This window comes from Gorilla gorilla, chromosome X, assembly GCF_029281585.2.
Source record: "Gorilla gorilla gorilla isolate KB3781 chromosome X, NHGRI_mGorGor1-v2.1_pri, whole genome shotgun sequence".
Lineage (NCBI taxonomy): Eukaryota > Metazoa > Chordata > Mammalia > Primates > Hominidae > Gorilla > Gorilla gorilla.
Window position 1 is genome coordinate 41,750,215 of NC_073247.2, and position 27,952 is coordinate 41,778,166.

Below are 27,952 nucleotides of genomic sequence, written 5' to 3' on the forward strand. Positions count from 1 at the left end.
TGTGCTTTAGCCATACTGACATATTTTCAGTTCCTGAATGTGTCATGCTTTCTCTGGGCCCTTCAGCACATGCTCTTCTTTCTGACTAGAATGCTCTTCCTAGAGAGAGAGCTGCTTACTCTTCTAGAGTTACCTAGCTTAGACATCACCTCTTCAAACAAACATTCTTTGAATCCCATTCCACACAGTTAGCTGTTCACATAGTACCCCATTGTCCCACTGTTGCACAACTAAATATATGACATTGAAATGGTCTTGGAAATAGAGACAAGATCACTTTATTTTTTTTAACCAACTGTAGACATTCTTAATACATTATACATATATTTGCTTATGTCTACACATTTTATGAACATCCTGGTTATCCCTTGTTAGACTGTAAGTTCCATCAGAGTAGAAACTGTGCCTGTTGGGCGGGGCGCAGTGGCTCATGCCTGTAATCCCAGCACTTTGGGAGGCTGAGGCGGGTGAATCACCTGAGGTCAGGAGTTCGAGACCAGCCTGACCTACATGGTGAAACCCCGTCTCTATTAAAAAATACAAAAATTAGGCCAGGCGTGGTGGCTCATGCCTGTAATCCCAGCACTTTGGGAGGCCGAGGAGGGCGGATCACAAGGTCAGGAGATCGAGACCATCCTGGCTAACACGGTGAAACCCCGTCTCCACTAAAATTACAAAAACAAAATTAGCCAGGCGTGGTGGTGGGCGCCTGTAGTCCCAGCTACTCCGGAGGCTGAGGCAGGAGAATGGCGTGAACACGGGAGGTGGAGTCTGCAGTGAGCCTAGAACACGCCACTGCACTCCAGCCAGGGTGACAGAGCGAGACTCCGTCTCAAAAAAAACAAAACAAACAAACAAACAAACAAAAAACAAAAATTAGCCGGGCATGGTGGGGCATGCCTGTAATCCCAGCTACCTGGGAGGCTGACGCAGGAGAATCACTTGAACCTGGGAGGTGGAGGTTGCAGTGAGCCCAGATCGCGCCACTCCACTGCACTCCAGCCTGGGCAATAGAGCAAGACTCCATCTCAAAAAAAAAAAAAAAAAAAAAAAAAAACAAGACAGAAAAAAAGAAAAAGAAACTGTGCCTGTTTCATGGGCATGTCATCAGTGCACACAGACCTTCAGACAATAGTAGAGTTATACATAAACTATTTGATGACATGATAGAGCTGTGTAACACTTCAGGATTTTTCCACAGATGTATGATAAAAAAGGAGGAAAGCAATTCTGTTATTTTTCCTCTACCGCTTCATTCATCTGCACGTTAGCATTCAAGCTAATATACCACACATGTCTATGAACTTTGGTTTAGATCAGATAGTCATAGTCTTCTAATACTAAGTACATTTTGTAAAAAGAAAAAAAAAACAAAGGTAGAACAAGGATTGTGCAAGTTTCACAAAGGTAATTATGGATGCCAATGCCAGTAGTTGGAAAATAAAAATTCTCAATATCTTAATTCAACATCAGTAGCTGAGGAATGGTGACAGGAATGATTCTAAAAATAAAACAAAACATTCTAGGCAAACTCTAGGGCAAGGATACATAAAAGAATGAATTATACATTGCAACAGGAATTGTGACAGCTCTTTCTCCCCTCTCTAAGTAAAAATGTACCCAACCTACTTTTTATTCCAAGCAAAGACATAGTATCAAGATCTTCAAATACTGGCCAATACTTACAGCAAAGGGCCTTCTGCAGTCTTCGGAGTTTCATGGCAGTCCTATAAGCTGAGAATCTGACATTATTCAGGTCAGCTGAAAAGAGGGAAAACAAAGATCATTTGTTATTCCATCAGAAATAATAGACAACCCCCCCCCACGCCCAGTGATTTGCCAATAACTACAACCACCACAAAAATAGCCTAGAAAACATATAGTGTGTATACGCCAAGCTTTCGGAGGTGAAAATTCTGTTAATGTGGGGAAAAGAAAAAATAATTCCTTTTGCCCTTTGACAATCAGGAAGGCTAAGTTCTGTGAAGACTAAAGTGGTATAGCCTGAAGGGCATTCATGTAGTCCTGTTCCCAAGAGGAAAGAGATGGACAGGCATTATTTTTTTCTAGAAAGTAATCTGGATCTACTGTAGCGAATCTTTTCTGCACAAGATTAAAGAGAACAAGAAATACATTATTTAAATAGCTGTAAGACCTTAAACAATCAAGTGGCAATGTAACATTTTTTCTGACTGTAGAAGTTATACATGCTCACTTTGGGTAACTTAGACATTTAATATATACATATATAATCAAATAAATCATCCACAAGCCCATACACTCAAAAATAGGCACAACTGGCTGGATTCAGTGGCTCATGCCTGTAATCCCAACGCTTTGAGAGGCCAAGGTGGGAGGACTGCTTGAGGCCAGGAGCTTAAGACCAGCTTGGGCAACTTAGTGAGATCCCATCTCTACAAACAAAGTTTATATAAACCTTTTAAATAAGCACTGTTAACATTTTGAGTATTTTTTTATCCAACATATGTGTCTATGTGTGTGATATGTATTTAAAAATATAATTAGGAATAAAATAAACATTTGGCTCTATATTCTAAGGTACAATCATTCTAATGTTCAGCACAGAATAACAACAATATATGTTACTGTGGTTTCTGCAGTCACCGGTCTATCAAGCCCTGACTCACGTCACCTAGCAGGAAGCTATATTTAGATGATGTTCTTACTCAAGTCTGCACAAGCCTTGATAGATACTGGGCTACATTTATTTCAGGAACTCAGCTCCAAAAAGCTCCTTGAAGACAAGAACTCTGTCACCTACTTCTGTCATTTTTCCTAGCAACTTAATACGCAACTGCTCTCTGAAAAAGCTGTTTTAATACAGATCATGGACCGACTGACCAACTGAATGAATCAATAAACAAAAGAATGAAAGAAAGAAAAAGTACACTGACATACATGACTGCCATAATCAAATGACACCTACGAAACCAATTCTAATGAGGTGTTAGGAAAGGGCAATAATTCAATCCATATCCAAGTCACTTGGGTCAACATTTTCAGCTTTATGGCCATTGCAGAGAGCAAACATAAAAGCCTGAATTTCAACTAGGGGAAAGAAAACAATGTCTGTAATTTAAACTATTCAGCATACAATTTTGTTTAAAAGACTGGAATACCAAATGTTGGTGAGGATATGGAGCGACTGGAATTCTCAGACACTGCTTGTTGGGAATGTACGACAACTTTGGGAAACCAGTTAGGCAGTTTCTTATGAAATTAAACATACATGTATATTATGACTCAAATATTCTTTTCCTGGATATTTGCACAGAATAAATAAAAATGTATGTCCACAAAAAGATGTGTACATGAATATCCATAGCAGCTTTATTCATAATAGTCAAAAACCGGAAACCAACCAGTAAGGTAATGGATAAACAAATTGTGGTAAAGTCATTCAGTGGGATACTACCGTGCAAAGTGCAATAAAAAGGAACTAACTACTGGTAATGCAACAATGTGAACTGATCTGAAAAACATTAAGCTGGGTAAAAGAAACCAGGCACAAAACAGTACATACTGTTTGATTTCACTTATATCAACTTCTACAACAGGCAAAACTTAGCTACTATGCCAGATGGTAGCCTGGGGTGTGGTGGGAGTAGGTAACTGATCTCAAAGGAACACAAGGGTGTTTTCTAGGTGATCGAAATGTTTTATCTTGATTGGCATGGTGGTTACACGAGTGTATACATTTGCCGAAATCTAACCTGAACACTTAAAATGGAAACATGTTATAGTGTTTAAATTATGCCCCGATAAGGTAAATTTTAAGAGTCTTTAAAAACCCTCACATGAACAGTACACTCTGATGTATGTGTGTGTTAGCTTAAGCTACACTGTAGAGGTGGTCAGTTGTCTTAATCAGGAATGAACTCCAAGGGTGGTTGGCTAGCAATTAATCAAAAAGCCTCATGCCACAGGCGGCCACTGTAAGTGATTCAGTTATATTTAGCTCTTATTACACCAGGGGTTTCATTAATTTTCCTAATTAACAGTTAGACGGGCCTGTGTAGTGATATTAGTGGTTTGTAAAATATGAAGATTGTTGAAAAACATTTAGAAACATTCCCTGCCTTTAAATTGAGTTTAAGAAGAATCCAGTAGGTTCTCCATCTTTAGAAATGGTGCCCTAGGCTGAATTCCAAAATGCCCAGCTGTGGTTCACGGGATTCTTAGTTGCCAGAATTCAGTTAGATGGTTGAGGGAATCCTGCTGCTAGAACAATGGTTTTCAAACTTGAGCAAACATCAGAATCACCTGGAGTGGATAGTTTAAAGATGCAGATTTCCTAGGCCCCACCTCCAGATTTTCTAATTCAGTAGGTATGGGAAGGGCCTGGGAATCTGAATTTCTAGCAAGTTTCCAGGTGATGCTGATGCTGCTGGTCCAGGGACCACACTTTGAGAACCACTCTAATAGAGGACTGTGGCCCGTGTAGACTGTGAGCCTCTCACACCAAGCACCCCAAAAGACAGAACTGTGACTTCACTGTGTCTCTGGCACAGGCTGTAAGATTGTTTTGTACCCATTGGCTAATAAATGCTCATAAGTGACAGAACTTGTTCTGAGACTTGCTTTCTTTATAACCTGGCAGCCGAGAGGTAGTTAAGAGGGCAGTCCTCAACTACATCTAACCATGAATGACTACCAACACCAATTACAGAGAACCTATGTGGGTCCTTGTTAGTCAAAGTGTGATTTGAGGAAGAATAGCATCAGTATCTGCTTGGAGCTTATGAGAAATGCAGAATCTCAGGCCCCACCCAGATCTGTGAATCGGAATCAATATTTTACTAAGAGCCTCTGGTGATTCATATGGAAATTCTTTAAATGAATATTTTAATAAAGTTTCTTGTTCCGTGTTGTTAAACTTCAAGTATAAATTCTGTATACCAACACCATCCTGTGTTGTCTTTTGTTTTTCTATCTTTCTATCTTCCATTTTGTGGGCTTTTATTAATAGATTATTTAATAACTACTATAGTCAATTACACCAAAACCTCCCCTCTGGGATATATTTATGAGTCTCTTGTTTATGATAAATACCAATAAAAAGTATTCAATAAATTAAAAGCATCTCGGAGTATCTTGAAATGCTATATATACAGATTGCTTCTTGAAGATAATTAACATTTGCCTGGACGCTGTCCTTTAGTGAGTAGAACCTGATCTAGTTGAGTCCCTTTAATTGTCCTTCTCTCTCTCTCCCCTAAAAGATGTGGTTCTTCCTTTGTCTCTTTTGCCCAGTCATCACTGCTTACTTTTTTAAGTGGTCTCAGCCAACTCATGGTATGAATTGTCTTGCAGCATCAATCCATGAGAAACCAATTCCTGTCCTCCCCTCCAGATTGGTGCAACATCCTTCACCAGTACCATCAAATTTTTCCTGTACTTGCTAGTGTGGAGTTCCCTTACACACACACTCATCATTGAGTCCCTTTGACTCTTTATAAAAAGAAATGTAGAGACGTGGAAATGCACTTTTGGTCAAATACAGATCCCTTTCCCATTAACACCAGCCTGTAGCAGTTTCCAGGGGATAAGCATCCAATCTCAAATTTTCTTTCATTCCTTTACTTATGCAAAAGTATTGAGTGTTAGTTTTGTGCCAGCCAAACATCTTGTAGAAGATATTGGCATAAAGTTTCTCTTCTTTTTTTCCCTTTCTAATCCTCCTTCTCCACTGCCTCTTAACTCATGTGCCTAGTTTCCTATCATCTTTCTTCTTTCATAGAACGACGATTCCTCTCTTATGACCCCAATTCTACCCTCTTTTCCTATTTTCCTGGTTCTATTCAGCATTTAGAACAAATGGTCTAAATGAGGTCACAAGCTCCATCCAAATCTTAGCGTTCATATCAAGAATTGGCAAATTCCAGTAGCTAGAGATCCAAGTGGGAGAGGCAAGAATGATCTGATTCCTTCAGGGCATGAATATTAGTGTGGAACAGTATCAGAGTTCAAACTTTCCTCCCTTCTAAATACTTCTAACTATGACACATTCTGCCTCTAGTTAATCCTCCCTGACATCTTTTCAGCCTACCCCCAACCCACTGCAGTGAATAAGCCTTCTGCTACCAGTTTTCTATGCACCAAAGTCCAATCCATTCTCAAACAGTGATTCAGGCATACCAGAAGAAAGTAGCAGGGAAAACGTTTAGCTTCCATCACAATGCTACCGAAGCCATACAAAGGTATATCTGGTAACTGTCAGTGAACTGCAACGGAGTTCTGGTGCCCTACAAGTCTACTACTCAAGAGAGTTAACTGCCTGTGTTGTTTGAGTCCGCATGTGTTGCTAGGAGTCTGCAGCACCACTCCCTCTGGCTTACAGCTGGAAGAGATAAGTCTCTGCCTTAGGAAAGTGTGTAGGATGCACACAGAAACCTCAAGATGCAATACAGCTGTGAACAATGTGACACTGTCCTGGGCTAAAGCTTGGGATGACTGTGTAGTGAAAGTATGTATGCAGTTTAATAAAGCTAAAGCCCCCCATTCCCGTGCCCCATGAGATACTGTCCTCCACTTTCCCTGGGAGCTGACTTTCCAAGACTCTGATCCAAGTTGTAATGAGCTCACTAGCTCTCACAGCCGGAACTCAAGAGGAGTGAGACTATCCAAGAAACCAGTTACGCCATGTTTCCATGGCAGCTGGGAGAAAGCGCACTTCAGAAGGGTAAAAATGCTGAACTGCACATTTCTCTTCATAACTTGTATTATTTTATCCAGGGCTGGTTCTAGCCTATAAATAGAGAAATCTAGAAACGTAAGGAACAAGGGCAAACATCAAACCACCTACCTTCTCAAGTTGAATTTCCAACTACTGAAGTGATAGGCCATTCATCTTTTATTTTGAAACATGAAACAAGTAATAGGCTTCTCTTGCCCCTTTGTTTAGTCTATGCATTTTTCTTGACTTTGGTAAGTATTTCTGTTTCATGACTTTCACTTTTACTCTGTGTAATAGTAGCAGGTGTCAAAATTCACCAGAAAAGAGGAACAACTGGTCAAGTTTGCATCACATATCTACATGTTACATGCTTTTGAAAAAATAGTGAGAAACACCTCAGCATTTTAAAGCCATGGAAGCATTCCAAAGATATTACAGAAAGAAAACATTAAGTCCCTTCATTTCAATTTTATAGCTGGTTTCTGTCTTTTTAATAATACTTCAAAAATCCTACTATCTCTGACTGAACTGAGGTCTAGAGTTTAAAACGAGGAGTGTTTTAGTCTATCTTTCCAATGGCTTATGGAGACTTTTTGGAAAGGCCTAAGGTTTCAATATGCCTATCTATTAGCTAGAAAGAATAATAATGACCTCATTAACTTTATAAGTGGAAAGAGCTGTACGGCTAAATGATTATTCCAACAGATAAATTGGTATAGTGGTCTTTGTTTCTTCATACCAACTCTATTTCCCAGAATAAATTTAATCCAAATCTCCCAGGTGACAAGTGAAAAATAAAATTTAGAGCACATATGCTTTTGGGGGAGTATTGTTCCAAATTCAGTGTTTGGCATACAATATGCATTGAACTACTACTGCCTGCCTATTTTACTAATTTTCCAAATTTTCCCAAGAAGCCACAACAAGGCAGTCTCCCCACATACTCCTATTATAGAAATGTGGCATATTTTAAAATATAATAATATGTCTCCAATTTTCCAGTCTCACTCCTCCAAAGGATTCTAATGGACTTTTCACATGACAAGTATTATTCTTGCCAGCTCAAACTCACTAGAACAGACAAGAACCATGGATCTTAATGAGACTTCAGATAAATTGAGTAATTTAAATCCAGTCTGTCTTGAAAGCAAATTAAGCCAAAATATCCAGGCTTCAGAAGTCTAGAATTATTGGGAGATCTTCAAGAACAGACCAGGAATTCTGGAACATATCTTTAAAGAATTAGCTGAGAGAAGAGGGACACTAACACATCATACTTGGTCTATAATTTTTTAGATATATTTGAGGCCTCTTAAAATCTAAACTCGTAAAAACCTCATCATCAACACAGAGCTTTACTTAAATGGGGGAAAAATAAACCTACACACAGATAAACAGGAATTATGCATTCATACTTAGATGAAGTACAGAAAGTACAGTCTGTGAATTTATAATTACTATCAAGTTATGTTTCCAGATGTGAAATGGTATTACTTATTTATCACCAATGACTTTCTAAAACTCTTCTAAGAAATGAAGGAGAGGGCCAGGTGTGGTGGCTCACACCTGTAATCCCAGCACTTTTGGGGGCCGAGGCGGGCGGATCACGAGGTCAGGAGTTCGAGAGCAGCCTGGCCAACATGGTGAAACCCCGTCTCTATTAAAAATACAAAAAAATTAGCCAGGCATGGTGGTGCACACCTGTAATCCTAGCTACTCAGGAGGCTGAAGCAGGATAATTGCTTGAACCCAGGAGGCGGAGGTTGTAGTGAGCTGAGATCGCACCACTGCACTTCAGCCTGGGCGACAGAATGAGACTCCATCTCAAGAAAAAAAAAAAAAAAAAAAGGAGAGAAGCAATAAAGTACCTAGTATGGCACAAATGTGGAAGATTCAGAATTGAGGAAAAGAGAAAAAGGTTATGAACCAAAAAATACTGAGAAGTTCAACTGTGAAATAAAAGATAGCACAAAATCCTGGCTGTGGATTGCTTAAGGCATTTCTGGCTCCCTCCTCTTGCTTGGCCTTCCTCAGCAGAATCTCACTACTTCTTAGCAACACTGTAATAATGGCAGAGTTGAAATTCAAATTAGTTTTGCTCATTGTTAGCTGCCCTGGTAAAAGGTTTGTTGAGAAAGCAGTTTCTGTAACAAATGGCCGATATAAAGTTTTCTGGGGGAGAACTGTGTATCTTAAGTACCATTTCTGGGGCCTGAATTCTCCCCCAGATAATGGAGGGCTGACTCATATAGGCACCACTGTGCCATGCTCCTTTAAATCAAGCTTCAAGAGCGGAAGGATCAGGGCTCTAATTCCCAAAACCTTTATTATACATAAAACATACAATCCATAATAATTATGGATCCATACGGATAAATGTCTTCTAAAAAGCTACAAAGCAGTGTTGCCTAATCTTTTAAAAATCATTAGTATTATTTTAATATATAACATATATTATTTTAAATACATTTAAAATAGTACAAATGACATATTTAAATACATATTTTATATATTTATAACATGTATGTGTATTTAAATATGTATTTGAAATAATACTACTGATTAAAAAAGACTCTTTAGGCAGAACTGTTTTATAACTTCTTAAAAGACATTCATCTATCCATAATCCTTTCATCTATCCTTTCAGTATTTATTGTGCATGTACTATAAGCCAAGAACCATGCCAAGTACATGGAATACACTGGTAACCAAAATAAATCTCTGCCTTTATTGACTTTGCAGTGTAGCGAAGGAGATGGGTAATAATCAAATATTCATATGTAGGCCAGGCGCGGTGGCTCGCGCCTGTAATCCCAGCCTTTGGGAGGCCAAGGCAGGCAGATCACCTGAGGTCAGAAGTTCGAGACCAGCCTGGCCAACATGGCGAAACCCCGTCTCTACTAAAAATACAAAAAATTAGCTGGATGCGGCAGCAGGCACCTGTAATCCCAGCTACTACCTGGGAGGCTGAGGCAGGAGAATCGCTTGGACGTGGGAGGTGGAGGCTGCAGTGAGCAGAGATTGTGCCGTTGCACTCCAGCCTGGGCAACAAGAGCAAAACTCCGTCTCAAACAAACTAACAAACAAATATTCATATGTACTGTGGTAAAATGGTGAAGGAAACACACAGGAAGTGATGAGACTGTATACATAGGGAAACATAGGTCCGAGAGGCTTCTTGGAGAAGGTGACATTGAAGCAAAGACTTGAAGGATGATGGGAGCGTGCCAGGTAAGAACACAGCGGCGTAATAGGTCAGCACATGTTAAAAAAAAAAAAAAAAAAAAAAAAAAAGCTCTGAAGCAGAGAAGGTGGGGCTTTAAGAATCCTTAGAGGGCCAATATTGCTGAAATCTCAGAGAGGAAGGAGGAAGAGTGGGCACAGATAAGGCCTGACAGGTAGGCAGGGGGAGGCCCACTGCAGAGCCCTGCACATCGTGTGAAGGATTTTGGGTGTTGGGACTTCTAGTTAAACACAGCAGATAGAGCAGACTCATTTGTCTCTCTTTATCCCTGAAACTCTACCAGGTTGATAGAAGAGGAATAAAAAATGGCATTTACCCAAAAGAAAATTAACAAAACAGGAGAGGAGATGAGAACAGATCAGAGCTCCAGTATTTTGGTGGCTTAGAAAATGACCTGCTGGTAACCAACTTAGGAGACCAGAGAAATCCCAAGCTCAATTAATGATGTTGGGGAGACAAGGAGATTGGGGCAGGGAGTGGGAGGAACTAACAAGACGCATGCCAGTTTATGTAGCCAAGAAGTCTCAGAAATGAAAGGCTCCAGGTTCCTCTGAAGACTGAAATGTGGCTGAAAATACAAGGACTGGTTGAAAGTCTTTAGAGCCCTAAACACCTCCCCTACTTGGAGCCTAGCATCTCAGCCACCTGCTGCTTCACCCTGACAGAAGGCTGGAGGCTTAATCTCGAAGCTGCACCACACACCAGGGCGCATGAGGAGCAGTGAAATTTGGAAGTGGGAGAAGGCACTGGAAACAGAGGGATTACATACCAGCTCTGCATACTGAAAGAAAGTAAATCTTCAACTTCATTTCCTTCATTTCCTACTCCTCAATTCCATATTTAGTCTGCTGTTTTCTGTTAACTCATTTTAAAAAGCTCTTCTACCTAAGCACTTTCTTTTTTGCCACCTTTATCTCCAGAAGGAACTTCAACTTCAGCAAGGTATGCAGCCATTAAATTGTTCCTCAATTATCATCCTTATGTATCATATTCTTCGTGCTGCAGTTACAACTACTCCAAATCAAATCAATGCACTTTCCTTGCAGTCTCCCTCTTGACAAGCGACTTACAGTCACACAGGCCACTCTGGCTGCTGGAATAAACAATACTATTCTCTTCCTTTGGCTCAGAACCTTCAGTCACTGCTCTCTCCTGTTTTTCTCAGTCACAACATGGGTAACTCAGCTACTTACAGAACTCTCAGAATGACACAAACTTATAAATTTACCCCAATCTCCTTCAACTCTATTCTCAACCTCATTAATTAACGAATCTTAACAGTCTCTCTTCATAAGTGAACACACATCCCAGATTCTCCAGGGCAGAGCCAGTTTAATTAAATTTTCCTCTTGGTTATAAAAGGTAAGACTCTAAAAATTATCAGATGTGACTTAATTTTTATACCTTTGCAAAGCCAAATTCACAGATTTTTTTTTTAATGTTGTGCCTTAGCTTTTTTGGATTGCAAAAACATACTCTTCATAATATGGTTGACATTACCTATTTTGAATTTATCACTCTCTCTTACAGTTGAAAAATTTGTGGAAAGCGTATTTTAATGATGAAAATAAATAACAGTAAATTTCCTCATCTGCTTTAACCTCATCTTTTGCCCCTTCCTGTTTTAAAAAGTCTTAACTAAATTTTCCTAAAGGCTACCTTTTCTACCTTGGCCTTACCGCCGTCTCGGCTTACTTATTTCTCTGCCCTTATCTCCCAAGATTTCAACATATGATCTTTCTCCCAAAACTCCATTTCAATTACTTCTCTGGTAACCACAGACCAGAGGTCACAAACTGGTGGAATTTAGTCTGCAGACTCTTTTTTTGTGTGTGTTTGATTCGTTGGTCAGTTTGGGCTCACATAATGGTTTTTGAAATTGTTGAATGATATGCCATTAGTTAAAAATCTGGTGATTTCCCGTTATCTTGCTTCTCTGGAAGAACCTGAAGACCTGACAATAGAGACTCACATTCTCACAGAACAGTCAGCTGCAACGGAGGCTCTGTTACCCTAACAGAAGCTTTTCAGGTTGCCCCAGTTCCCACCCAGTCACCTTCAGTCATTCAAATTACCAGCTTGGCCCCAGGAGGCATTTCTTTTTAGATCTTTGCCTCAGCCTGACCACTCCCTTGTTCTCCCAAAAGCTTTACATTTACTCTTCAGTTACACTCTTTTTCAGGTCCCTGTCAAGGCTCTGACTGTGGAGTCCCTCCAATAAGTAGCTATTACCTGGCTGTCACTCAAATTACTCTATGGAAACAGTTGTTACTGGGTTTTCCCAAAACTTTCCAGTGATTAATTCTTTGGACTCCACCTTTTACTAATGCATTCAAACTAAATGATTGTGCTGCCAAAAATATTGCCTTAATACACTTACTGTTGCAGTACAAGAACAGATAGGAAGACAGGCCAAAATCCATGAGTCTCCTGACTATATTTCATTGTGACAATTACTTCTGCATTTAAAATCATCAGTTGACACTTACTTAAGCACCTATTATATGCCTAACTGTGTACTAAGCTCAGGGGTTAAAGATTCAGGTTTCTAAGATATTGGGGAAAACAAAAAGATTATTCACCCTGTAAAAAATCAGTACACGTATCCCAGGTATTTGTGATGTGTCAAGCAATACACACATACAAAACTCTGGTTATGTGAGTGTCAAAGAAAAACCAGAGATGGACAGTAAAGTGGTAAAAACAGATTTTATTCAGGAATATTGCAATAGTGGGAAAGAGACCTCAGTACAGAACTGGGCTCAACTCTGAATACAGCACGGACAAGTGGGAATTGATAGCCAAGGAGCAGGGTGGGGTTTGGTGGATGGAAAACTACTAAGAGAAAGCATGGGGGTAAGGGGGATTCTAGCTAAAAAAAACTTAACAGGAGCCTTGCTGAAGACAGGCCAGGGTGATCAGACGTCACATGGGGGATGGTGGAGGATGAGGAACCTGATCAGATACATAAGAGGAAGGTGGTTCTTGCTAAACTGATTTAGCAGGATTCTTGCTACAGCTGGATTTTTACAAAGAAGTGCACAGGTGGGCCCAGGAGAAGGTTCAGGAGTGTGGCTAAAGTTTGATCAAGTAGACAATCTTTATCATGAGGATGCTTATGTACATACAGAAACATATAATGAAGATAGACCATCGTGCAGTTTATATGTCAACCGCAAAGGTAGTTTCCAAGATGATATAAGCAGTATTCCAATGAACATTTTTAAGGTTAATGGCATTGGAAATTTCCTATATAAGCCATGTTATTTATGAAACAGTAATTTCTAAGCCCACAAAGGCTGAAATTTAGTTTAAATATCCAGTATACAATAAAAATAAAATCTATAGCAATACTGATAGAAATGATTGATGTAACTAATTAGAAATAGCTTTATTTTTCATTCTTATACTTGAGGGAAAAAAGATGAGAAAAATGCAGACTTCTGAAGAGGTTATGTTGTGTTCACTTATCCTTGGCATCTAGGGCAATAAATGATGGTGCTCAATAAATGTATTTGGAATAAAATTAGATTCTGAAAGGAACTTCCTTGCTTTTACCAGGTTTAAGCTGTTGATGACATTGATTTTACATCTAATTTTTCTTCAAATAATATAATTTTCCACTTCTATGGGTGAATCACTGGAATTATTATTTTTGCTTACTCCTTACAACCTGAGCTGGAGCTTCTCTTTTGAAACACACCTCACAAAGATATCAAGACTTTCCTAAGGAATAAAGGAATTGGGACAAAGGGGGAAAGAAAATAAATGGTCTAAAAAGAATGCTTATTTGCAAGGTGAATCCGCTGTATTTAACTGTGGCAGATAACTGTATGTTGGTTCACTCAACACCCCTTCCCAAATTCTTTCTCCTTGGTCTTTCTCTACTACAAAGGCTGGAGGATCTCAATTCCCTAATCCAGCCAGGGGAAGCTGTGTGGACACAGTTTTGGCCAATGCTTGAGAAGATATCTGCAAGAAAGGATTTCCCTTCCCAAATGGAAAGACAAAGAGACTCTGAGGCTGAATGTCCTTTCTCTTTCTTCCTGCCTGAGAAGCAGTAGTCGTCTTGGAACCATCAGGACAAAAGTCACTCATTAAAAATGGTACAGCAGAATAAACCACGGCCCAGGTCTCTGATGACATCACGGAACTCTTCCATAGCTCTCAACTACCTGCCTCCAGACTTCTTGTTATACAAAAAATATCAACTCCTCTGTGTTTAAGATACAATTGGTCAGATATTTTATTAACTGCAACCAAAAGTCATCTCTAACTGACATGTTAATTGAACTGTAAGCAACAAAATGCAGAAGACTAAATAGGGAGCATCGTCCACCCCCGCGATCCTCCTTGCGGTGGAGAAATGAAGTTAGCACTAAAGAGATCTTGGGTGGCAGAGTTCTCCATCCTTGCTACCAGGTGGTGCCACTGATGCAGAACAGCTTGACAGCTAATTTAACGTTTAAAACAATTTTATAATAGAAGGCTTATATGGGTAAGGCACTCTTCTAGACAAAGTCTGCAAAGTGTTTAGCCGTTTGTTTGGAATGGGACGTTCACAAGTCTAATTCTGCCCAGATGTAAGATAAGGATTGGAATTTAAAAACATACAAGTTACTTCTCTGGAAATTCACGTGTCAACCTATAAATGAATACATATAATCAACTAGTTTTTCATTAACTCTTTAGAGTTAATGAAATGTTCATAACTTCATTGCTAGTGCAAAATTTCCTCTTTATTTATAGCTCTTAAGATAAATGTTATTTAAACAAATAGTTTTGGTAACTTCAACTAATCATATGTTTTGAAAGTCAAATTAAGATTCTTCTCTACCCTTTATCTAACAGTAAACATTTTAGGTTCTGACTGAAAATGATTTGCATCCTCCATCTGCCTCTTTCCATTTCTCTGGTCCCCAACATCAACACACCCCCAATATCCATGCCCTCTAATAATCATCATGAATAAAATGGATGCCAAAATGAACCACAGTAGAAATTAACCTTAGTTACCATGGGAAAAGCAAACTGACCTTCTTGCAAAAAACATTTTTGCAACATTTCTGCCTTAGGCTGGTATGCATGCTTTCACCTCATTAGGAAAGATACATTGTTTGGGTTTTGTTGATGTTGCTGTTTGAGAGGTGCAAGAAGACAATCTGTTGAGTCTTTATGCATGAATAATGAGTCCAAGATAGAACACAATTCAAGATATTTAAGCATCTAGGATCATAGTAAACTATGCGTATCTCTGCTTTTTGTATACTCTAGTATAACAGAAGAGGGGAACAGGTGGTATGACTCAAATTGCCCATGCATGCAGAAGCATGTGATAGAGAATGTTTTCTTTTCACTGTTATGTGTTAACTTTTCTGGAGACTAGATGCTAATGATGAGATCCTGCTGAAGACACTAATATGTAAATCATTCCTTAAAAAAAATTACTTAGCAGCTGCAGTTATGATAAAATAAATCAATGGTAGGAGATTTTCATTAGATAATGGACCGCCCGGCCCTCTGACATAGACTGAGGTGCTTTCAATAAAGGATGCCTGAAGGGTTCCTGTTTACCCTCTGTGTATCTGGACAATACATTTGAATCTGGAACCAATACTACCGGTACTCCGGGAAAATACTCTTTTTATTTTTTTTTATTTTTTTTAGACGGAGTCTTGTTCTCTCGCCCAGGCTGGAATGCAGTGGCATGATCTCGGCTCACTGCAACCTCTGCCTCCTGGGTTCAAGTGATTCTTGTGCCTCAGCCTCCCAAGTAGCTGGTATTACAGGTGCCCACCACCACGCCCAGCTAATTTTCATATTTTTAGTAGAGATGAGGTTTCACCATGCTGGCCAGGCTGGTCTCGAACTCCCGACCTCAAGTGATCTGCCTGCCTTGGCCTCCCAAAGTGCTGAGATTACAGGCGTGAACTATTGTGCCCAGCCTCGAAAAGACTCTTCTTTATCACCTTAAAACTATGTTGCATTTGGGAGTTGCTTGATGTAAAGCTTTACCAATTTGAAGATTCAATCCAAGAATCGGGCAGACTCTGAGTTCCTCTGCCCACCTCATGGATGGCCCTGAAGTCACAGGAGTGAGTTTGCCTTCTTTCTCCTTTCAGTGGCAATGACCAGGGATTCCTTGTCTTTTGGATAGCCTCCTACTTCACAGCAGACAGGGCTCATTCCCCCTGTCTCTGCCTCTCTGTTTCTCTCACTTCTCACCTCAGCTTTCTTTTCAACACACTGGATCTGACCCAGCTTTTATTCTCCTCAGAATCCTAGACAAAACTACTTGAGGATAAACCTAAAGCGGCCCTTTTTTCCTAAGACGTAGGTGACTCTTACTTCAGCTCTTTTTGTATGCAAGTATTCCCTGTAGAGCCAAAGAGAAAAACGGAAGTGACAGGCCAATGGCAGAAGGAATACCAACATTCGCTGAGCACTCAAGGGCAAATGTCGTATGTACCTGATACCATCGAGTCCTTACAAGGCCCTGAGTTCTGTATTATCAGCTTTGTTAAAGATAAAATGAGGCTCACAAATGTTTGGTAACTTCCCTATGGTTGCATCCGAGAGCCTGCATTCAAGACCAAATCTTTCTGACACTCAAAGCCTCTGATGGCCTTCCCTGCTTCTCCGCTACAGAAGAAATGTCTTTCCTTACCCAGTGTAATCCTAATTAGCACAAGGGTGAATGGGTGGTAGTACCCTCAGAAGAACCATGATACAGGGCAAGGAGCAGAGGGTATGGGGTGAGGCAGAAACCCTTGCACAAGGACCACAGGGAGGAAAACTGACCAGTCAATGGGATGAGGGAGTGACCAGGAATGTAACTAGACCAATAATAATGAAGTTCCCAGTCCTCCTTATCTAGAGAAGTTTGCTGAATAATCAACACCTGCAGTACGAGTTTCTACCATTTTTCCTACAAAAGTTTTTTGTTCCCATAGAAACATACAGCTGCTTTCTATTTACATGGTGCAGTATATCAGGCACTCTGAGGGTTAACTAAGATTCCGTGACTTAGGGACCTAACCACCATTTATAACACATTTCATTCCAAATTGTATGCAATTGACTTACAAATAAACTTGGAACAGAGCCTGAGGGTAAGTTTGGAAAGGCCTAAATCTTGTCTCAAGGTGGGAATGTGGTTCTTGCCTGACTGCTGAGAAATTTAATGGTTACTGGGCAACCAGGAATTAAATAATTTGGGTAATTTTAACTTTACCTTTTTCTTACGAGTATTCTTTAGGGGAATATATATACTTTTTATTAAGAAAATGAAATATATGGTGCCTTAGAAATAGAATCTCTAATTTAAAATTTTCATTTTCCAAATGAGAGAACTAAGGACTAGAAAGCTCTTAGTAACTTGTTCGGAATTCCCTAGTCAGCTAGGAGAAAAACATCAACTAGAATCCAAGTCTTTTTCTCCCCAAGTGTGTATCCCTTCCCTGAGCAAGCCACAGAACAAAAATATAAAGGCTCATTCTAAGTGGGACTTCAAGTCTACTCATTCAGCTTAAGGGCTCCCAATTGCTCCCAATTTGAACAGAGGGCCCGTGAATTTCTTTAACCTTGACAAGTGTCTGACTGGAAAACAAATTTTCCCAAAAGCAAGCAGGGTGTAATTTTCCCGTTAAGAGTGGTTTCTAGACCTTGGCATCTTCTTAAATTTTTAAGATTCAGCTCCTCCTAACCCGCTCTGACATATAAAGTCATAGTGTTGTGAAGCAGACTGTGTTATAGAAGGAAGTCAGGAAGTAAGGATGTGAACATTTCTTTTGAAGAGTAGCAGCAGGCTCCATCCTGAATGAAGAAGCCAGGTCTCAGACACCCCCTTAGACGTGCCGCCTTTAAGAAATGACATCCTCGCTGTACTTCTGATGGTCAGCTTAATTTCCCATTTGAATAATGATTTTTTTGTTTGCTTCTGAAGTCATGAGAAGCGGTTAGCATTTATAAAGCTTTGAATGGTTGTCCAATTTGACTTAAAGGCCACGAGATGCTGATGTTAAACTTCGTACATTTATTTCTGGGTTCCTGTCTTATTAAAACACTAACAAAATTCTCCGTAGTGCAAGTTTTCATTCACCATCTGTCAGTCTATTGTGCTACAGGAAAAAAAAACCCTCCAGGTTAATTATATAAAACGTAATAGCATCAAAGAACAGAACATTGTGCCTATTATACTCTCAATGTGCAAAAATGGGCATATTTTTATGTGTATGTTTGTATATGCAAAAATATTTACAGAAGCAAACATAAAAACTATACTGTTAATTGTCTCTAGGAAGTAAAATTAGGGGATTGATACCAAGAGTGGTTGGAGACTTACTTTTCAATACTATCCTCTTACAATGTTTGATTTCTTAAAGTCATGTGCACATTTTTTTAATGATTGAGTATTAGATCTATCTATCTTCTTTTCAAGATTTCTCTATCTGGGATTTCTTCCAAATTCTTAGCTTCATCCGCTGTCTTTCAGGAGAGTACTATTGTACAATGGAAAAACTACTGGGTAGAGAAGAAAACTTGATGGGCTCTATTTATGTCTTTGCTGTAAAATAACAGTAATAATGGTTATCATTTATTAGGTGCTTACCCTATGTTTGCAATAAATAACATAAATTCTCATATAATTACCTTCAACTGTGATATCATTATTTCAATCCCATTTTATAAATAACGAAACCAAAGGCCTAAGAAGTAAAATTCAAATCCATTTGACCCTAAAGCCCTTCCTCTTCATCACTATGGTCTCCTAATAAGCTTGGTCAAGTAACTTTAACTTTCCTAAGCTTCATTTTTTTTTTTTTCATTTTTAAAGGGAACAATAATAGTACCTATTCCTAGGGCTGTTGCAAAACTAAAAGAGATAGTGTATCTCAAAAGCTCCAAAGAGGAGATGTATCTTGGATATATACTTGCTCAGTAAAAGTTAGGAACCTTTCTCTGCCCCTGTACTTCTTGTTATAAAGTATAATAAAAGTGCAAGTAATATTTTTATCATGCTTTTGACTAAACTCTTTCTTCGGTTCCCCTTTTCAAACGGCTTTAGAGTATTTCCTCTTCAAAATGCCACTGTCCCCTCTCAGGAAGAAAGTATAGCTGAGGGGCTAAATCACTGGTTTAGGAGTTTAAAGTACATGTAAATCCCTGCTTTGCAATGTGAGAAAATTACCTATTTTCTCTGAGCCTCATCTGCACAATGGAGATACAAATATCTTTTACAGGGTTTTTGAAAGGATTAATGAGAAATATATGCTTATGGTATGGAAGCCCATACATTTATATGAGCCACCAAAAATGAATTTTTCTAAGAAGACAAATTGTAAATAAACCCATAAGTATGTAATTCAATCAAATTCATATCTATTCCCTATTGCTCCGCTCAGTTTGCAATTTCCTCTTTTCTTCAATGGTATCACCATTCTCTGTGTCACCACGCCTTCAAATTTTGAAGACATATAACTCCCTTTTTCTTTAAAACCTGTCCAATCTGTGATTACATTCCGGCAATTCTACCTTGGTAAGAAAAGCCTCTGGAGTCATGTTCCCTTTTCCTTCCCCCATTGCTATCCTAAGACCCTCATCGTGTCAATTACCTCAAAACAAAACGAAATAATCTCTCCCCTCTCTAACTGTCCTTAAACTCACCCACCAAATTCCTATTCCAAAACACAGAAGACGGACTTCATTATTTCTCTTTTCTGAAGATTTAACAATGATTTTCCCATTGCCAATCAAATGCAATGTAAATTTCTCACTCTATAATTTAAGGCACTTAGTTCACCCCAGTGGCACTGAATCAGATTTCCCTTTTAAAAATCTGGAGTGGCCAGGCGCGGTGGCTCATTCTTGTAATCCCAGCACTTTAGGAAGCCGAGATGGGCAGATGGCTTGAGCTCAAGAGTTGAGAACAGCCTGGATAACATGGCAAAACCCTGTCTCTACCAAAAATACAAAAATTAGCCAGGTATGGTGGTGTGTGCCTGTAGTCCCAGCTGCCTGGGGGGCTGAGGCAGGAGAATCACTTGAGCCCAGGAGGTTGTGGCACCAGTGAGCCATGTTCGCACCACTGCACTCCAGCCTGGGTGACAAAGTGAGACCCTGTCTCAAAAAGCCAAAAAAAAAAAAAAAAAAAAAATGTGGAGTAGATTCTCAGAGAACAATGTCTTCACTGACTCGCAAACAAGCCAGTCTTTCATACCTTCGTTTATGCTGCTACACTATCTGGAATATCTTAGCCCTACATTTTACTTTACCTGAGTATTACAAAATTTCTTCCTAGAACAATGTTTTTTTCCACTCTCCAAACAACTCTCCCTAATTATTCTAATTAATACTGCTCTTCCTACCTATATAAGGTACCATATGTTTGACCTTAATCTTATTTAAGTTGGTGTACACGGTCTTGTAACATTTATTAACTGTTTTATTACTTCCCAATTTTATTTCCCGCAAAACACAGTAAGATCTTTTGTGAAGCTGACATAGGCTTTTTTCAAAGGATTTCTTATACAACAGGTAGATAGCAGGCAACAATAAGATGTGTGTGTGTGTGTGTTATATATAAATTTGAATGTATAAGCCTTCAGTCATTCCAACCTAAGACATCTAAAGTAACCTTGAAAAGCAAAATGGGTATACGTTGGCATTAATAAACGATACCACTAGCAATAAGAGAAGATAAAATAATATGGTTGTCATTTGGGTTCTACAGACAGAAAGGACTTAGAATAATGTAAGTGTTCCACCACTGGCCACAAGTAGACCTGGTAGCATCTCCTTCACTCTCATAGGCAAGGAATTATATCACATCATGAAGTCCGCTGCATGTCCAGAGTCACGCCAGCTTGGGCAATGAACAGGGATCATGCCTTATACTTTTGTGCATTCTATTATCCAGAGAAAGGTTTTGAACATTCTAAGTACTCCATATTTATGGGGGAAAAAAATCAATGCCTCACAGAAAACTGTAAATGTAAACTGACCATATCTATGGTATACATGAGTCTTCCTCATCCAAGAGGCAGGAAGCAATCTTCCTTTTCTGTTAATAACTGAATAGCCTTTTATTAGGACAGCCACTGTAATTTAGGGCTCTGCATATATTTAAAAAATGTGAAGAAACAGGAGTTGGTATAGAGAATAAAATTTAATTTAATGGGTAGATAATAGATCCACTAAGGATGGATAAAGGGATAAGGCTTATTTAGCTGAAAAAAAAATTAAACTGTACAGTATTTATGTAACCAGGAGGCTGTTACCAACTAGAGCCCCTCAACATAACACACAAAAAAGTGTGTATTATATCAGAAAAGTTTGGAAGAGTTGTGTTTGGTTAACTTCGTTTTGTTTTCACATTACTCAAAAAAGAAGAAAAACACCCAGCAGATATTTAAAAGAAAACATTTGTGGTCACTAGAAATAAAAAATACACAAATATTAACAATGAGATGGTTTAATTTTCCTTGTTACAATAGCAAAAGTAAAAATAATACTCCATGCTGGGAAGGACATGGTTAGATTGGCACTTTGAAGTATTATGAGTGTAAATGGCTACAGCCTTTTGAGAAAGTTTCAGGCAGTGCATTCCAAGAAGCTTAGAAACATTAACAGCATTTGACTCAGTGATTCCACTTACATGAATCAAATGTAGAAAGGTGTTATGCATAAAGGTGTTCCTCAAAGTCTTACGTGGAACAGTAGAAAAATTGGAAACGACTATGGAAATAATTATCAGCTCTATATTCTTTAATTGCGTCTTAGCCAGAAAATGTAACTGAAGTAAGAGGCTACAAGCCTTAACTGACAGTTAGAAGCAAGAACCTTGAAAAGAACATGGGAACTGTACACACAAATGTTTTGAGAAGATAAAACAGTCTGCTAGCCATTCTGCCTGGAGAGATAAGTTAAAGGTAACTAAATATTTACATATCAGTTATTATAAAAATTAAAACTTACAGAAACCCATCATAAAGTTGAGTTTCTGTATAAAATTGTTTGCTAAGAAGGGCAAAGTTGTTCCTGTAATTCGGAAAGTTTACAAGGATACTTGCCTTGTCACCTTGACACCATACATATTTGGTAAAGAAAATTTTATCCATTAAGATATTTGTGGTAGAAAACTATTGATTTAAATTCATAGCTATATTTTTCACAGGATAAATGTTACTTATCAACTTTCTGATAACTGACTGTCTATTTTTGACCACACTGACTTTATTCTGTAACATCACTTATACATAAGTAGCTTGTTGGACAGAAGGTATTATAACACTTTACTTGGCTTTCTTCTCAGAAGCTTGTTAGTAATAAGCCTCCAGATTCTTAAAGATTTCCTTCCATAAATTCAACACGAATTTGACTTTTCTTTGTCACAATTTTCAAAAATTGGGGAATATTTTTTTACAAAAGTGGTACCCCAATAAAATGCAACTAGCGAAAAATAACATCTCTGAGGAACTAAGAATAAGAGAAGACTTATGATTAAAGTAGGATACAACACTTTAAACATTCTATTATCTCAAACAACTATATAAAAATGCATAGGAAAGAAGACCGGAAGCAATCTTTTAAAATGTAAATAGTGGCTATTTCTGGGTACTGAGATGTGAGGTGATTTTCATTTTGTTTTTGCACTTCATCTTCTAAAATTTCTAGAATGAACATACATGTTTTAATGTTCAATGAAAGTAAGATCATAAAAACTTCTATACCCTCAGTAAACCTTTTTCTCCTTGATATTTTTAGCCTGTTGCCCTAAAGTTTGAAAATGCATGGCATACTCTTAAATGTTTACTGAAGCAGGAAACCGATGAACGAACGAGGCCATCAGCACATCAAATTGTGTTCAGTGTTTCCTTTCTTTGTCATATAAATTCTGAATCCATATTGACACTTTTTAAGGGTCTTATTTCTCCTTATCAATTAATTATTCCTTTTAGGGCAAAATTAATTCCAGAACAGCAGTTCACTTGGTTTTGCTAAGATAACAAATTGCCAATAAAATCTACAACTTAACTGATATTCCCTATTTTAATTACTTTGAGGCTTTATCTTCTACTTTCTGGAAAGAACTCCATCTCTCCAGAGTTCCATCTTGCCAGTTTAATAATCCGCCTTAGAAAACCCTCATCTATATCTTTCCATCTTCTTGAGTGGTATTTGTTTTCCTCCCGAGCAAAATCACTCTCCCTTGCTCTACTGTGCTTCATTCAATGAACAATTATTTTTTCAGAGGCTACCATGCACCAGGCACTGGTGACAAAGATGAGGAAGACAGTTCCTGCTTTAAAGAGGCTCATTACAGGCTCATCTCATTAAATTGCACTTTGCTGTATTGCACTTTGTGAAAATTGCATTGTTTACAAACTGAAGGTTTGTGGCAATCCTGTGTTGAGCATGTCTATGGACATTTTTCCAGCAGCATGTGCTCACTTTGGGTCTGTGTCTCGTTTTGAAAATTCCCTCAATATTTCAAATTTGTCATTATTTTTATATCTATTATGGTGAATTGTGATCAGTAATCTTTGATGTTACTACTGAAATTGTTTTTGGGTGCAACTAACCACACCCACATAAGATGGCAAACTTAATTGATCAATGTCATATGTGTTCTGACTGCTCCACCGACCAGCTGTTCCCCCATCTCTTTCCCTCTCCTCTGGCCTTCCTGTTCTGAGACACAACAATATTAAGATCAGGGTAATTAATAACCCTACAATGGCCTCTAAGTGTTCAAGGGAAGAAAGAGCCATACCTCTCTCACTTTACATCAGAAGCTATTAATGATTGAGCTTAGTGAGGAAAGCATGTTGAAAGATGAGACAGACTGAAAGCTAGGCCTCTTATGCCAAACAGCCAAGTTGTGAATGCAAAGGAAAAGTTAATGAAGGAAATTAAAAGTACTACCCTGCGAGCACACAAATGATAAGAAAGTAAAACAGCCTTATTGCTGATATGGAGAAAGTTTGAGTGCTCTGAATAGAAGATCAACCTAGCCACAACATTTCTTTAAGCCACAGCCTAATCCAGAGCAAAACCTTAACTCCCTTCAATTCTATGAAGGCTAAAAGAGATGAGGAAGCTGCAGAAGAAAAGTTGGAAGCTAGCAGAGGTTGCTTCAAGAAGCTTAAGGAAACAAGCCATATCCATAACATTAAGGTGCAAGATGAAGCAGCAAGCATTGATGCAGAAGCTGCAGCCAAGTTTTCCAGATTAAGCTAAGATCATGGATGAAGGTGGCTACAACGAACAATAGATTTTCAACATAGATGAAACAGCCTTCTATTTAAAGATGACACTATCTAGGACTTTCATAGCTCTAGAGGAGAAATCAATGACTGCCTTCAAAGCTTCAATGGACAGGCTGTATCTCTTAGTAGGGCCTAATGCAGCTGGTGACTAAGTTGAAGCCAATGCTCATCTACCATTCTGAAATCACAGGGCCCTTAAGAATTATGTGAAATCAGGCCGGGCATGGTGGCTCATGCCTGTAATCCCAGCACTTTGGGAGGCTGAGGCGGGCAGATCACGAGGTCAGGAGTTGGAGACCAGCCTGGCCAACATGGTGAAACCCCGTCTCTACTAAAAATACAAAAATTAACCGGGTGTGGTGGCGGACGCCTGTAATCCCAGCTACTCAGGAGGCTGAGGCAGGAGGATTGCTTGAACCCGGGAGGTGGAGGTTGCAGTGAGCCAAGATCGTACCACTGCACTCCAGCCTGGGTGACAGAGCAAGACTCCGTCTTGGAAGGAAAAAAAAAAAAAAGGAATTATGTGAAATCTACTCTGCCTGTGCTCTATAAATGGAAAAACAAAGCTTGGATGACAGCGTATCTGTTTACAGCATGGTTTACTGAATATTTCAAGCTCACTGTAAGATCTAGTGTTCAAAATAAGTTTCCTTTCAAAATATAACTGCTCACTGACAATGCACCTTGTCACCCAAAAGCTTGGATGGAGATGTACAAAGAGATTCACGTTTTCATGCCCGCTTACACAACATCCATTCTGTAGCCCAAGGATTAAGAAAAAATTTTGGCTTTCAACTCTTATTAGTTGAGAAATAATTTGTAAGGCTATAGCTTGCCACAGACAGTGATTCCTCTGATGGATCTGGGCAAAGTAAATGGAAAATCTCTGGAAGTCAGGTGTGGTGGCTCACGGCTGTAATCCCAGCACTTTGGGAGGCCGAGGCAGGTGGATCATGAGGTCAGGAGTTTGAGACCAGCCTGGCCAAAATGGTGAAACCCCGTCTCTACTAAAAATACAAAAATTAGCCGGGCGTAGTGGCACACGCCTGTAGTCCCAGCTACTCGGGAAGCTGAGGCAGAAGAATCACTTGAACCCAGGAAGGCAGAGGTTGCAGTGAGCCTAGATCACGCCACTGCACTCCAGCCTGGACAACAGAGCAAGACTGTGTCTCAAAAAAAAAAAAAAAAAATCTCTGGAAGTGATTCTTGATGCCATTAAGAACATTTGTGATTGATAGGAAGTCGTCAAAATATCAACATTACCAGGAGTTTGGAAGACGTTGATTCCAACCCTCATGGATGACTGTCAGGGGTTCAAGACTTCAGTGGAGGATGTAACTGCAGATGTAGTGGAAACAGGAAGAAAACTGAAATCACAAGTGGGGCGTGAAGATGTGGCTGAATTGCTGCAATTTCATGATCAAACTTTAATGGATAGGGAGTTGCTACTTATGGATGAGCAAAGTAAGTGGTTTCATGAGATAGTATCACATTCTACAGAGAAATCTTTCACAAAAGGAAGAGTCAACTGAGTGGCAGTCTTCATTGTTGTCTTATTTTAAGAAATTGCCACAGCCACCCCAACCTTCAGCAACCACCATGCTGTGCAGCCATCAACATCGAGGCAAGACCCTCCACCAGCAAAAGGATCATTACTGGCTGAAGGCTCAGGTGACTGTTAGCTTTTTTAACAATAAAGTATTTTAAATTAAGGTATGTACATTGTTAAGACATAATGCTGTTGCACACTTACTAGACTACATTATAGAGTAAACATAACTTATATGTACTAGAAAACCAAAACATTTGTGTGACTTACTTTATTGTGATATTTGCTTTATTGAAGTGTTCTGGAACTGAACCTGCAAGATCTCCAAGGTATGTCTGTATTTAGTCTTGAGAGTCATGAGCATAAACAATTGTAAACGTTGCAAGTACTTTCATCAAATGCATGGAAGCTTAACCTTAGTGTTTGGACTTCTCTGCAGATAATTCGTTTTAATTGCTACCTCCTCTCCTTTAAGATCAGTTTCCTTTGAACCCAGGATGTCCTTCTGGTATCTTATCTATGTCACCTCAAACTCCTATGAAAGCTTTTTAGTTTTTTTATGTTTCTTGTTCCCGAAATATCTGCACAGAGGGTTGGTTGCCTTACTGTCCATGGGATCTCCTGTACTTCAATCATTTGCTTGTTGGTTTTTGATACTTTCTCTGCCTTTTCTCTGCTCTGCTGTTTATTACAGTACATTTTCCTGCTCCCTTACCAACTGGCTTCCAAGTAAGTTTGGCCAATAGGAGTCACTGGCAGAAGCCTAGAGGGCAGGCGGAAAGGAGAAGCCGGGCGTATTTCCTTTTTCATTCTACCTCCGGCAATAGGTCTGGCTAACTGTGTCTCCTTCCTGACTCCAGCTCCCTCGGAGCCCCTCCCTCATTGGTCCCAGCTGGCCAAAGGTTCCAACTCCGCCTTGATGCCCATGACATCTGGGGCTCTGGTGATACCACCTCTTGTCATTGTCCCTCCAGCCCTAGGTATAACAGAAACTTCATGCTGTGTGTGTGGCTTCTTAGCACTTCCATTCTTGAGTAACCAATTTCCCGCATTAAATTCCCTTTGTTTGAAATAACTAGAGGGTTTATGTCTTCTGACTAGGCAGACCCTGATTGATACAGCTTCCAAATCAAAAACCTTAGTATAAAAACCTTCAACATACCATATAAGGCTTTTCACAGTTTTAGCCCTCCTCATCTCTACAGCCATTCTGTGATACCTCCACTACCACAGACTAGTACCACCATCATTTATTAGATATTTATGCACTTTTTTGAGACAGAGTCTCACTCTGTTGCCCAGGCTGAAGTGCAGTGGCGCGATCTTGGCTCACTGCAACCCGTGCCTCCCAGGTTCAAGCAATTCTCCTGCCTCAGCTTCCCGAGTATCTGGTACTACAGGCACACGCCACCACTTCCGGCTTTTTTAATTTTTATTTTAGTAGAGATGGGGTTTCACCGTGTTGCCCAGGCTGGTCTCGAACTCCTGACCTCAGGTGATCCACCTGCCTCGGCCTCCCAAAGTGTAGTCTTTTTTATCCTGAATGATATATTATTTTAGAATTGGGGGAGGGCAAACAACACAGTAGAAAATGTATTATTTTAATTTGCATGTCAAATTAAAGTAAGTGTATGCTTTCCAAAAGTTAGGATACATTGTGATCAGGTGATCTTTATCACCTTGGTTAAGAAGTAAAATACTTCAGAAAAATTTAGTGGCTCCTTGAGTGTCAAATGTGAAGACCTAAACCTAGGTGTCTCTCACTATCTGAATTCTTGGTATCTCAATTCAGGAACCCACTAGATTATTAAATAAGGAGAGACAATGGTATATGATAATAATAACTAATAATAATAATGCATATCACTAATAGCAATTACAATTCCTTGAGCAGTTACTACATCAGACATTCTGTTACCTTACATATGTCATTCTAATCCTCACAACACAAGATAAGTCTCATCATAACTATTTAATACATCACATAACTGAGGTTCAAAATTATTAGTGGCTTCCTTTTTGACCACAGAGAACTGGTGACAGAATCAGAATTTAAATCCAGCCTCAAAGTCAATGAACAATTTTGTTGCTGCAAAACATTGCCTCCAAACCTAAACTCATAAAGTGACAATAGGAAAGTCACAGCATAATCAATTAGTTCCCCCACTGAAGGCACCCCATAAAGAGTGCAT

At 39.2% G+C, this 27,952-nt stretch overlaps 1 protein-coding gene across 17 annotated transcripts in view; it reads right to left on the reverse strand.

Annotated features, from left to right (window-relative positions):
• Positions 1 to 27,952, reverse strand: part of DMD (dystrophin) — a 2,091,067-nt gene that overhangs the window by 102,021 nt on the left and 1,961,094 nt on the right. For all 17 annotated transcript variants that reach the window (XM_055376532.2, XM_055376533.2, XM_055376528.2 and 14 more), the window contains one exon: positions 1,687 to 1,761. In XM_055376532.2, the coding sequence (XP_055232507.1) occupies positions 1,687 to 1,761 (75 nt within the window). The remainder of the gene's footprint in view (positions 1 to 1,686; positions 1,762 to 27,952) is intronic.